This window comes from Gymnogyps californianus, chromosome 7, assembly GCF_018139145.2.
Source record: "Gymnogyps californianus isolate 813 chromosome 7, ASM1813914v2, whole genome shotgun sequence".
NCBI classification, from domain to species: domain Eukaryota; kingdom Metazoa; phylum Chordata; class Aves; order Accipitriformes; family Cathartidae; genus Gymnogyps; species Gymnogyps californianus.
This window is the reverse complement of record NC_059477.1, coordinates 25,986,419-25,998,968: the sequence shown is the minus strand read 5'-3', so window position 1 is coordinate 25,998,968 and position 12,550 is coordinate 25,986,419. Positions and strand designations below refer to the sequence as shown.

General features: G+C 54.4%; 1 protein-coding gene across 1 annotated transcript in view; it reads left to right on the top strand.

Annotated features, from left to right (window-relative positions):
* SLC4A3 (solute carrier family 4 member 3) overlaps positions 1-11,417 on the top strand; it is a 28,556-nt gene extending 17,139 nt beyond the window's left edge. The window contains exons 12-23 of the mRNA XM_050899568.1: positions 531-715; positions 2,800-3,013; positions 3,341-3,562; positions 3,893-4,041; positions 5,490-5,684; positions 6,132-6,338; positions 6,950-7,039; positions 8,631-8,797; positions 9,184-9,437; positions 9,767-9,936; positions 10,413-10,586; positions 11,340-11,417. Of these exons, the coding sequence (XP_050755525.1) occupies positions 531-715; positions 2,800-3,013; positions 3,341-3,562; positions 3,893-4,041; positions 5,490-5,684; positions 6,132-6,338; positions 6,950-7,039; positions 8,631-8,797; positions 9,184-9,437; positions 9,767-9,936; positions 10,413-10,586; positions 11,340-11,417 (2,105 nt within the window). The remainder of the gene's footprint in view (positions 1-530; positions 716-2,799; positions 3,014-3,340; positions 3,563-3,892; positions 4,042-5,489; positions 5,685-6,131; positions 6,339-6,949; positions 7,040-8,630; positions 8,798-9,183; positions 9,438-9,766; positions 9,937-10,412; positions 10,587-11,339) is intronic.
* The last annotated feature ends 1,133 nt before the right edge of the window (positions 11,418-12,550 follow it).

The following is a 12,550-nucleotide window of genomic DNA, read 5'->3' as shown; positions in this document are numbered from 1 at the left end:
CCTATAGGTTGTTTAACCTGACATCCTTCCCGGCCAACATAATGGCAGAGCTAATATGGGATTCAATTAATAAAGAGCTAAAGGATAAGAATGTAATTATTGCCAAGCAGTGAGGTTTATGGGAAATAGGTCATGTCAAGCAAACCTGATTTCATTCTTTGATGAGATTAGAAGTTTGTTTGATAAAAGTAACATGTAAGAGACTTCCTTCCATAAGGCAGTGGCTTAGTGGAAAACAACCTTCTGATTTAAAATTAGCCCCTTATAGTATAAGTAGAGCCCATCTGTAAAAGATTAAGAATGGGCTTCCTGGGAAGCTAAAGAAAGCAGCCCTGCTTGGGAATGATCAATGAACAGGGGACTTGGAGCAGTCCTCGGCATGAAGCTCAATGCTGTGTCAGCGGTCTGGAGACAAGTATAGGACTGCAGGGCTCGTGGGAACCCCTGAAATCCCTGTTTCCACTGTTAAAGGCAGCCCAGTACAGCTCACCCCAATGATTAACTCTGCTCAAAACATTGCCTCCTGCTAGGTTGTGTGCAGTTCCTGGAGCAGCCAACTATGGCCTTTGTCCGACTAAATGAGGCCGTCTTCCTGGAATCTGTCTTGGAGGTCCCGATTCCTGTCAGATTCATCTTTGTGCTGCTGGGACCGAGCCAGGCCAACATGGACTACCATGAAATTGGCCGCTCAATCTCCACCCTCATGTCTGACAAGGTGAGAAACTGATGGGCAGTGATGCTGGCACAGGCGAGGGAGCTTTGGTAGCTCCTCAGAAGTCAGTCCTGGGACGAGAGTGCTGAGAGATGCTGTGCAAAGGCACAGGTGGGGCAGGCAGGCATGAGCACCTGGGATTTTTAAGAGTAGCCTGGCTCAACCAAGGTAGGATGCTCCAGTACGGAGGGAAGAGTAGGACAGCCGCTTGGCTGGGACAGAGAGTGCTAGGCTGGGTAAAGAAAGGGGCTGTACATAAAAGCAGGAGCAAAGGACTGCCCAAGGTTAGAGGAGTTGTGTTCAGTTGATGTTTCACAAACAGAGAGGAGGGGAGGCTGAGCGGTGCCTGTGACCATGATGCCTGGCCCAGGCCACGCTGGCAAAAAGACCCAGCAATGCCTGGGGACTGTTGTCAGGTGTTTGGATGAAGCTTTCTAGCTGAGTCCCGTGGCTGGGGCATCCATGCAGAAGAGCACCTCCATGCAGGAGGAGAGAGGAGGAGGCAGGAAGGTTTTTCTGCCAAGGATGTGCACTGCTAGAAGTCCCCCATCTGGCTAGATGGCAGGAAAGTGAAATTCATTATCCTGATAAGGAATTAAAGGCAAAGAAAAGACAATCTGAGCATCTGCTGCATACATCCAGGACAGGAGAATCAGACATTCACAGGTTGCTCCTGGCTGGTGCCATGTAACTATAACCGAGTAACAAACCTGCCTGTCCTGCCACCAGTGCACAACTCTCCCTGAACTGGGGACTAAAAGGTCCACTCAGAGCAGGTGGGTTGTGGGCAACAAGGGCTCCCAGCTGAAAGATCCCTTTCCAGGAGTTGCACAGGGCTCAGCTGAGACCGTGTTTTTAGCCAGAAGAGGTGAGGTGCCATATTCCAGCTTCAGTGCTGCATTTGTGGGCTGATCTCGCTCATTTGAGCCTCTGCTCCTCTGTTGCTGGAAGAGGGGAGCCAGCTGCCACAGCCAGGGCTGCCCATAGCAAGGTTACACAGTGGCTGGCGCCATGAAGAGGGTATGGTATCATTTACAGTTTGAAGCTGTGGCTCCAGGGAGTCTGTGTGCTGCAGGGACCTTAGCTGTCCCCTGCCTGCTTTACAGGCTGTTCACTTGTTCATCTTCCTCCAGCCCTTTCTCTGCAGGGACATTCCAGAGGCAATGCAACACTTCTGCCTGTTGGCCAGCACCTCCCTGCCTATCTGCAGTAGTGCTGTCCCCTCATGGCCTCCTTTGGAGTCCTTCCTTGTCATCTTGCCCATGCTGTCAGGGGTGTCTCCCCTTTTCTGCCTGGTTTCCCTTCCATGGCTTCCCTCATGCTGTAGACTCCTATTTTCCCTCCCTCTCCCATGTGGAGTCTCCCAAGTGTCTCTTATGCTCCCTGCTCAGGTCCTGGTTCTTGTGCTTTATCTGCAGTGCTTTAGGTGTCCACCAGCTTCTCCCTCAAAATAAACCCAAGACCAGACTAGGAGGACATCGATCTGTTGCAGAGTCCTAATTTTGAGCTGCAGGGACAGGGAAAGTCTTTCATCTCTGTGGTGCCTGGCTTCTGGTACATCTCTGAGCTGGGCTCTGAACAAGAGCCCTGCGGGACCGAGCAATGGCATGCAGAGCTTGTAAGGAGAAGGCTCTTGGCCTCATGCAGCCACAGTGATCTGGTGGGAACAGAGGCACAGGCTGGCCAGGTGTAGCATCTGGCTTAGGGAACGAGAGGCATGAAGCTAGCACAGATCCGATTTTGATTGATGGAGAGGTCCCATGAGAGGCACCCTGTGGTCTGGCAGAGATGCTGCAGGAGCACGATCTTGGGCAAGAGCAGTGGGAGAAAAGCAGGAGCAAGGAGGTCACTGGAAAGGATGGATAGGGAAGGGAGGAGAGACATGGGATTAGGTGAGGGGCATTGGGTAGGACAGGGAGGAGGGATTCGGGAGTGTGGGTCAGAGTGGCAGTAGTGAGACAAGTAGTGGGTCGAGGGTGTGGGATGTTACTGTATGGTCACAGCAAGCGTTGTGTTTCCAGGCTGTAGGTAGCTGGGTGCAGTCTAGGTCTGAGCCTTCTCCCTCTCTTTTTCCGTGCCCCTCCCAGCACTTCCATGAGGCTGCATACATGGCAGATGACCGTCAAGACCTCCTCAACGCAATCAACGAGTTCTTGGACTGCAGCATTGTCATCCCCCCGTCAGAGGTGGAGGGGAAAGACTTGCTCAAATCCATTGCCACCTTCCAGAAGTTGCTGCTGAGGAAGAGGAAGGAGAGGGAGCAGAAGTCCATGAAGGAGGGGGCTGTCCAGGAAGCCAAAGGTCTCTCCACTCACATTTGGGCAAAAGAGTTTGTGCCTAGTGCCCTGCGTGCCCCGGTGGGCCCTCCCCTCACAGAGCCTGGCAGAGGGGTGAGCGGGGCCTGGCTCCTGCAGTGGGCAGCGGGGAGGGGGGCAAGGGGAGGCAGGACAGTGGCTGTGGGCAGCTCTGGCAGCTGGGGGTAGCTGGAGGCAACGGGATGTGCAGTCGCAGGGGGCCCACCAGGTTAGCGCTGCTGGAGGAAGGTCTCCACAGGGTATGGGGGAGAGGGACAGCCCAAGGGCAGAACTGCATTCCCCTGCTCAAGCCCTGCCCTCCGTGCACCTCCAGAGCTGTGTGAAGTGAAAGCTGAGGAAGAAGAGGAGGAAGCTGAGGACGACCCTTTGAAGCGGACCGGGATATTTTTTGGAGGTCTGGTTCGGGACATAAAGCGCAGGTACCCCAAATACCTCAGTGACATCAGAGACGCCTTGCACAGCCAGTGTCTCGCGGCCGTTCTCTTCATCTACTTTGCTGCTCTCTCTCCTGCCATCACCTTCGGGGGACTCCTAGGTAATGGGCCTGCTTTCTGGTCTGCTCTTTGCACGCTGGGACACTGGCTGTGTCTGTGTGATGCTGTGCTGGGGTGGGCTTTGGTGCTGCTCGCTCGGGGAGAGCGGCAGCGCTGCGCCTCGGCTGCTGCCTTGTCCCCTCCCTGCCACTTGGCCTCTCCAGCCTCGGCTCCCTGGGCTCCCTCTGCGCTCCCTGCCCAACGCAGGGGACCTCTGACTGATGGGACGGGGACCTGCCTCCTCCGTCTGGAGCTGTGTCTGCAGCCTGCCTGCCTGTGGTGACAGTGCCTGTGTCCGGGCTATAACACTCACACATTCTTCTCTTTCCCAGGAGAGAAAACTGAGGGTCTCATGGGGGTCTCCGAGCTGATAATCTCCACCTCGGTTTTAGGGATCCTCTTCTCCCTGCTCGGAGCCCAGCCGCTCCTGGTCATTGGCTTCTCAGGGCCTCTGCTGGTGTTTGAAGAAGCTTTTTACAAGGTACATGTGAGGCAGTGTCCGTGTTTGGCATCTGCTTGCTCTGCCCTTGCGCTGGAGAGGACAGCCGGCATTTCTCAGCTCTCCAAAGGGTCTTTGGTGGTGTAGACTCCTTGGGTCCTGCCAGGCTGCCCTCAGCTCAGCTGGGGCTGGCCGTGGCTTTGCTGACCCGTTGCAGGTCACGCCGTAGGGACTTCTGCCTCCTGTTGCTGTATCCTGTGGGCTGACCCCCTTGAGGTGTGACAGTGGTAACAGCACTCCTCTACCTCCTCTACCTGGGGGAGCATCGTCCCCCAGCCCTGTGCTGCAGCCCATCCTGACACAATGAGCACTTGTAGCTGCATCCTAAAATACTGGTCCATAATACTTTCTTGTTCTTGGGGCTTCCTTTGAAGACCATTTCACAACTTTTAACTGTGTCCAGGTTTCCTTGTATGGGAACCCAACAACGTTCAGTGTACCACCCATTTGGGATGTCCCATGTACATTACTCCCACCTCTCAGGATGAGCCCAAGAGTGTGTGCAGAGGTATCCTGGCCAGCCAGGATGGACATGTTTCATTCTCGAGTAACATGACCTCTTCACTGTTAAAAGCATCCCTGTGTCACCATACCTCCAAGCAGTGGGTCCAATCCTTCTCCTTTTTTCTGACTCCTAGCATGTCTGGGCTTTTAAAGCATGGTATTTCCTACCGCTAGATTTTCACCTTGGTGTGTCAAGAGTTTGGAACTAGTGATGCCATTGCACAGTGGGAATTTCTCTGCTCTCCTGTGACCACACTTCTCACTGACTGCTTTTGCTTTGCCCAGTCATTGTGTACAAAGGTGTACCTCTGCCCTGTGTGAGGGCACTGTCTGTGGTGGTACTGAGGAAGGCTGCAAAAGGAGGGATGTGATTTGTTGTGGAAGCAGTTGGTGTTACTGTGTGTGGATGAGCAGAGACAGTGGACATGGTCTGTTCTGTGGTGACAGCCTGGGGGCTTGTCTCCACACACACACAACTGTGTGTGTACGCAGGGCACTGTCTGGGATCATGCCCCAGCTAACGTAGCCTTTATGCAGCGGGACATAGCAGGCTGCTCAGGCTCTCCTTTGCGGGGAACAGGCTTGTACTGTTGAGTGCACGGAGCAGTGGAGAGCTGTGTTTGAGTAATGGCACCTCCATGTGGGTGGGATGGGGAGCATCATGCATGGGATGGCTTCAGCAGAGAGTGAGGGAGGTACTGTTAGAAAGACTGGAGCGGTAAAGACCTGCTTGGTGTGAGCTGGCTGGTGTAAATGCAAAGTCTGCAACTTTACCTGTGACTCCAGCCCTGAATTCACTGTCTCTGTGCTGGATGTCCGAGCAGATGTAGATGCTTTCTTCCAGGAGAGTCTTTGATCTTAATGGGGAGCAGATGCGGGAGGCAGCCTGAGGAGCCATAAGTAACTCCTTCCCCTTTCCATTTCAGTTCTGCCAGACACAAGGCATTGAATATCTGACAGGCAGAGTGTGGATTGGTTTATGGCTCATCGTCTTCATCTTCATTATTGTGGCAGCTGAGGGAAGCTTCTTGGTGCGCTACATCTCGCCCTTCACCCAGGAGATCTTTGCTTTCCTCATCTCCCTCATCTTTATCTACGAGACCTTCTACAAACTGTACAAGGTGAACCTTCCCCGGGGAGATGGGCTGCCGCATCTCTCGATCCCCCAGGAACCTGCTGCTTTAGCATACAGGAGGCAAGGGAACAGGGCCAGCTCAGCCACAGCTTTCCTAGGCATTCTGCAGAGCAGTTCTTTGCTGCCCTCTCATGCCCCAGCCCAGCTGGCCCCTGTGTCACCACAGAGGCTGGCAGGATGAGCCCTAACGTCTGTCTCCCCTTCTCTTCCTGCAGGAGGCATTAAAGAGGGGCCACTTTTCTCTCCCCAGCCCTCTCCAGCTGGGTAGGTTGCGAGGCGAGGTGACGGATGCTGGGATTGTCCGTGCCCACCATCTACTGCCCTCACCTCTCCACAGAGCAGGACACCTCCGCTTCCCCCTACCCCCAGTAGCGACAGTGCCCCCTGCCCCTCCTTGCGGTGACAGTACCCGCTGCTTCTCTCACCTGCCCAGGTGTTTGCAGAACATCCTCTGCTGAAGGTCTACCCGCCGAACGTGCAGAGTGGCCTGAATGCCAGCATGCTCTCTGCGGATGCAATGTCACTGGGAATCAGGATGCAGCCCAACACTGCTCTCCTCTCCCTCATCCTCATGCTAGGCACCTTCTTCATTGCCTTCTTTATGCGCAAGTTCAAGAACAGCCGTTTCTTAGGAGGAAAGGTGAGAAGTTTGTGGGATGTTAAGGACAAGGGACGTGCCAAACAAATAATGCTTCTTGCTGCAGACCTTTGTTCTCCAGAGCATTTGGACCATCCCCCAAAGAAACACCAGCAATCCCTTAAATACCATGCAGAAGGGATGGTAGCCTGACCTCGGCTGCAGACCAGAGCTGGCTGTTGATGATGGTATCTGCACTGTCCTGCTCCAGTGAGCTTTGCTGAAAAGTCCTCTGGACCTTGGGAAAGCTCCTTTGGCTGGATATAAGTCTGTTAAACTAGAATATAGGGGGAAGAGCTTACAACTTGTTCCCTTTGGACATCTCTCTACGTGCAGGGCATCTGTGTAATACCTGGAGCACCATCTGAATAGGCCAGTAGGAGCAATTAGCCAGTCACTTAAGAGTGGCCAGAGGACTGTGTGTTATGTGGGCAGTGGGATGCGCAGCCCCATGGGTCAAGGCTGGGTTCCCTTGCCCTGCGCATCAGCGGTGCTCAGGTTTGCAGTGGTGCTTGGCCCCGTCTGGGGCTTTGCTTTGCCACAGGCTCCCTGTAGCAGGGTGGGTGCATGGAGCCGGCCCGTTCCCTTTGCCAGCGAGGGTGTTTGTTTTGCAGGCTCGGCGGATCATTGGAGACTTCGGGATCCCCATCTCCATCCTGGTCATGGTGCTGGTGGATTACACCATCACTGACACATACACGCAGGTAGGCACCAGCGCCGCCCTCAGAGCCCCTCCTGCAGCCCAGCAGCGATCCCTGCGGCACCATGGCCTGCTCTTGTGCAGCACGGGATTCGTATTTCCTGCCTCTTTAGTCGTAACAGCGCAAAGCAAACAGAGACGCTCCCCTCGTCCTCACTCCTACGCTGAAGGGAAGCTCCAAGGGTCTTGCTGAGTTTGAGACCAGAGCTACACGGCCTGGAGTGCCCTGGTATCCCTCTGGTATTCCAGCTGTTAGTAGGGGAGGCTTTAGGGGACTGGAGAGTTTCAGTGCAGTTAATTCCTTGTTTGTAACTCTAAAAACTTGCAGTCAATCAACAAGACACAAACTGGTTATGCACACTGAAGGGGGTGGCATATAGAGTGGTTTCAGCGGGGTACTTGTCATGGGTTTAGTACTTAACATATTTATACTCTCCTTGATTATAGGCTACTAAATATTTTGATCACTTTATCTCAAACACAATGATCTCTTTCCCAGTTTATGCACAAATTTAAATGTTATCAAACAAGCCCGTCTCACAGGTTTCCTTTTTTCCCCCCTTTTTTAGTAGATGTGTAGTTATATCTTTTTGTTTCGGTATTTTTTTCAACTAACATCGGGGAGATGGTGAAAGGTAGTTCCTGTTCAGCATGCAAGCTTTTTATCAAGACAGCCCAAGGCTTAACAGAATCCAAATGCATTTTTATTCATTTAAATTTCAATGAAAAATCTGGTTTTATCAGACATTAGTAAAATCATGCACTTTGTTACATCCTTTTCATACCCTTCTACAATTAATATCAAAAGCATTATCATTTCAGCATTAACTCATATGTACAGTATGTTCAGTATTAAGCATATGTACAAAGCTTTCCGAGAAAACAGCAGTTAGTTACACAGCTTAGCTCAAGCACAAGCATTCCAGGAGTATTATTCATACTTCTGCTGATTAACATAAATGCAAATCATAAACTCTCCCTGCAGTGCTCACGCAGGCAGATAGCAAGAACTGCTGTAGAGCAGCGCGGAGCCGAGAGTTCAAATGCTGATGAACGCAGGGTCGGGACGATGTACAGCTAGGAGTCTGTGTGGTCTCTGATGGGATCACAAACATGTATTCCCTTTGAACTTGATCAGAGTGAGGTCATTTCCAGAGAATGTGGCCACTTCTGGGGTCCACACTGCAAAAACAATACTGAAAAGTATTGGAAAGTCTGAAAAGCCATCTCAGAGAAGGGTAGGCAGTTCAGGACGCTTGACTTGTCCAAGCAGAGGTCAAGGAGCATTTTAACCATGGTCTGCAAGCACTGACGTGGGGATGAGGTTCCTGAGGGAAGATATTTCCTTGGTCTCTTGGACAAAAACCAAGGGAATTCCAATAGCTGAAAGGAAATGAGACAGGCCCATGTTAGGGGACATGGGATTTTTTGCACTGAAGGGGATTATCCATTATCCTACTCGAGTCAGGGTGGCTGTCCCATCATCTGAGGCATTCAGACCAGGGAGACCAGGAGGATCAAGGCTAGTCCTGTGTGAGGCTGTGGGCACGTGTGTATTGATGAGTAACTGCTGGGTTTTGCGGCTACACCACCAGAAGCTGAATGTCCCCTCGGGCCTGTCGGTCACATCTCCTCACAAGCGTGGCTGGTTCATTCACCCCATGGGCAGCAGTGGGACCTTTCCGATGTGGATGATGTTTGCCTCTGCCATCCCTGCCCTCCTGGTCTTCATTCTTATCTTCATGGAGACACAGATCACTACGTGAGTACCTCCCCTGCCAACGCCAACCATCGCTAACCCCTGGGCAGGCAAGGCTGGGACAGGTGCTGGTGCCATTCGTGTGGAGATGCGCCTGGCATCCCAGCAGGACAGCAAGGGCAGGATCCTGGTCATTTCAGACTGTACCTTCTTGGGTTCTCCCATCGTCTCTTGGCACCCCTCCTGGCATACAGTGTGGTGGAGACCTGCCTCAGCCAAGCGCAGGAGGAAACCTCTAACCTGAGGTTGACAGCCGCCATCTCTCTCCTTAGCCATCTCCTCGTCCCCATGTGTGCTCTCTCCAGGGAGTGAACGTTGTCCCCAGGCACAGTGCTGTCCCTGGGCGCTGAGCTGGGCCTGGCACTGACCTGGGCTCTTTTTCCTTCCAGGCTGATTGTAAGCAAGAAGGAGAGGAAGCTGCTGAAAGGCTCTGGCTTCCACCTGGACCTGCTGCTCATTGGCACTATGGGGGGGCTTTGCGCACTCTTCGGGCTGCCCTGGCTGACCGCGGCGACGGTGCGCTCTGTCACCCACGTCAATGCCCTGACGGTCATGAGCAAGGCCATCGCACCAGGAGAGAAGCCCAAGATCGAGGAGGTGAAGGAGCAGCGTGTGACCGGAGTGCTTATTGCTGCCCTCGTCGGTGAGCCTCTGCTTGGGTGAAGGAGTGAGGGGGGAGGTCAGGGCCGACCACTTGAATCTCCTGGCAGCATCCCTGCCCCACGGGCCAGCCTGCGCTCTGCCCACTTGCTGCAGGACTGCTCCCACCTACACTCAGCTCTCCTCTGGCAGCCTTTGGTACCCCCCCATGGTCAGTCCATCTCCGCAGCCTTTCCAGCTAGACCCCTCTTGAGCTTCCTTTCCCTTGCACCCCAGGACAGACAGAGAGGAGGCAGGAGAGGGATGGAGGCTGAGGTGCCTTGCAGAGGGGCTGGCGTGGGACACACCATGTCCTGAGCTCTGTCTGTGCAGGTCTGTCCATTGTGATGGGGAACATGCTGCGGCAGATCCCGCTGGCTGTGCTCTTCGGCATCTTCCTCTACATGGGGGTTACGTCGCTCACTGGCATCCAGCTCTACGAGCGGCTGCTCCTGATCTTCATGCCATCCAAGCACCACCCTGACCACATCTATGTTGTCAAGGTGAGCGAAGGCAGGTTGCGGGGAACCAGGTAATGAGCAGAGGAAGAAGAGGCAGGTGAGGGGAGGATGGTGCTTTGCTAGAGCGATGCTTGGCTTGGTGACCCCCCTCAGCTGCAAGTTTGTGCCGAGAAGTAAGTGCAAGCCATGCACAGAGGTGATACAGTGCTAGGATAGAGGGCTGATAGGCTGCACACAGGAGTGTATTGCCAGAACATCGTATGGATGGACTGTTTATAGGAGCGATGCATTGCTTGAGTGTGTGTAGGGACACTGCACCGCCAGGTGGGTATGCCGCTAGGTTGCACAGAGGCTGATGTGTTATGGAGTTCTGCCTTGCTGTAAAGTAGAGGCAGGTAGAGCGTGCAGCAGTGTTGCGTTACTGTACCATGCTATGCAGAAGGGTTGTTTTGCCAGTTGGGTCTTCATTAATCTGTGTGGAAGGATAATGTGTTCTTAGACTGGATTTACCTCCCTAGGTGAAGACCTGGAGAATGAATCTCTTCACCTGCATTCAACTGGCCTGCATTGTGCTGCTCTGGGTGGTGAAATCTACGGTGGCATCCCTGGCCTTCCCCTTCGTCCTGATCATGACAGTGCCGTTGCGACGCTTCGTGCTGCCCCGCTTCTTCCACGACAGGGAGCTCAAAGCGGTAAGCAGATAACTGTCCTCACAGTCTAGCTTGCAACGCTAGGGTGAGGTTGAGGAGATTTGGCAGACTGAACGGCTGGGAGATCCTGGGCTGGCAAAGCCTTCGCTTTCCCTGCTGTTGTCTGGGGGTCTTTTTTCAACAGCAACAGGTGGGTGGATGGCTTCCTCAGAGCTTGTAGCCCTGGGAGTGCAGTGTGGGATGGATGGGCACCCTGGGGCAAGGAGACAGAGGCCTGGAATAAGGGTTTCCTCTTCCATCCTCCTCCCCATTTGTGGCTCATTCAAGAGACACCCCATTTCCCCACTGAGACAGCAGCAAGGAGAGCCCAGCAGCACATCAGAGCCTGTGGCTGCTCAGCACAGGAGTGTGTAACCACAGTGCCAGGGTGCTGGCAGCTCCTCGAGTGCTGCTGCTAACATCCTGAGCTCCTGTTGGAGAGCAGCCTGGAGCAGCACCCAGAAGTGGGTGCTGCCAGCAGGGGAGGAGGGAGGAGCTGCTGTGCTGGACCAAAGCCCCAGTGATGGGGCACTGTCAAACAAGAACACTTACAGGAAAGGGTATCAGGCTGGGGACGCGTGGATGGGCATGAGGGGCAAAAAGAAGAGCCTGTTGGGAGGGGAAGGAGCAAGAGCTTTGCTCTTCCCAGCGCAGCCCAGCTGCCTGGCTCGCTGCGTGCTCATCCCTCCGTGCCAGGCTTGACCCCGTGCTGGGGGCGGCTGTGGCCTTCAGAGCCTGGTCTCTGCCTCTCCCCAGTTGGACTCGGAGGATGCGGAGCCGAACTTCGACGAGGACGGCCAGGACGAGTACAACGAGCTGCACATGCCTGTGTGAGCTGGGAGCTGCCCTCCCCGCTCATGGGACAGGCTGCTCACGCCTGCTCATCCCTCCCAAGGACTAACTGGAGACTTGCCGTGAGTCACGCGATCTCTTGCCTGGACCAACGAATGGCTGTTCCATAGCTCCGCAGGAGGCAGCCCCGGCTCCTGCTGCCCCATCGCTCGCTCAGCAGAGGCTGAGAGTCTCTCTCCTCTTGGACCTGGTGGGCTGAGAGATGCCTCTCACATCCCGAAGCTGTGTGGGTCCTGAGTTCCCGTGGGTCAGGGGTCTGCCCCGTCCCTGCTGGAGGCAGCCTGTGCCTGGTCTCCAGGTGGTAAAGGGGAGCCATGCCAGCTGGTGCCACTGTGTCCCCCTCCACTACCATGAAGCTTGGGTGTCTCAGCACCACGTGCCACCGAGCAGTTGCAGGGATGGCCTGGATGCTGCCTGCAGACGGCCAGTGGGCTTCTCCCAGGCCAGCAGCCTCCTTGCTAGGCTGGCAGATGTCTTGCTCCTGCTCCCTCTGCCCCCTTCCAGGAGTGCTCATGCTGGGCCTGTGCCACAGCCCCTGGCCCACGGGGCTGCTGCAGCCTGGCAGACAGGCAAGGAGGGACCAGCACCCTGGCCCTGCCAGACCATCATCTGACCAGTCGCCCTCCCACAGGACTGTTTTCAGCTCTTGCTTGGCATGGGGGAGGCTGTTTGCTTCCTCCCAATTTTCCCAACCCTCTTCCAAAAGAAAAACTGCACACGGAGGGGAGCCTGGGGACAAGCAGGTATCCTGAAGCCTCGAGTGCGTGCCCTCTTGCAGGGACTAAGAGGGGTCCTGTGCCATTCTGCACCTCCACAAAGGTTGCAGGGGTAAAAACTCATCACAGGGCTACATCGCAGTTCCTGATCCCCATGTTCCTGTCCCTGAGAACAAACCATATTTAAGAAGCTATACAAGAGATGTAGTGCTGGAGCAGAAAACAGTCCTTTGGGTCCCTTCCCTTTCCCTGTGCAGTGATCCACTGGGTCTGGCTCCCTGCAGCCCTACAGGGAAGTCACTGAAACCCCCAGCCCCAATTCTGCTGCCATACCGGCGTGACCTTTCACATCCAGGGATGCCCTCCAAGTGGGAAGGAGCAGCATTCAGCATGCCCAGC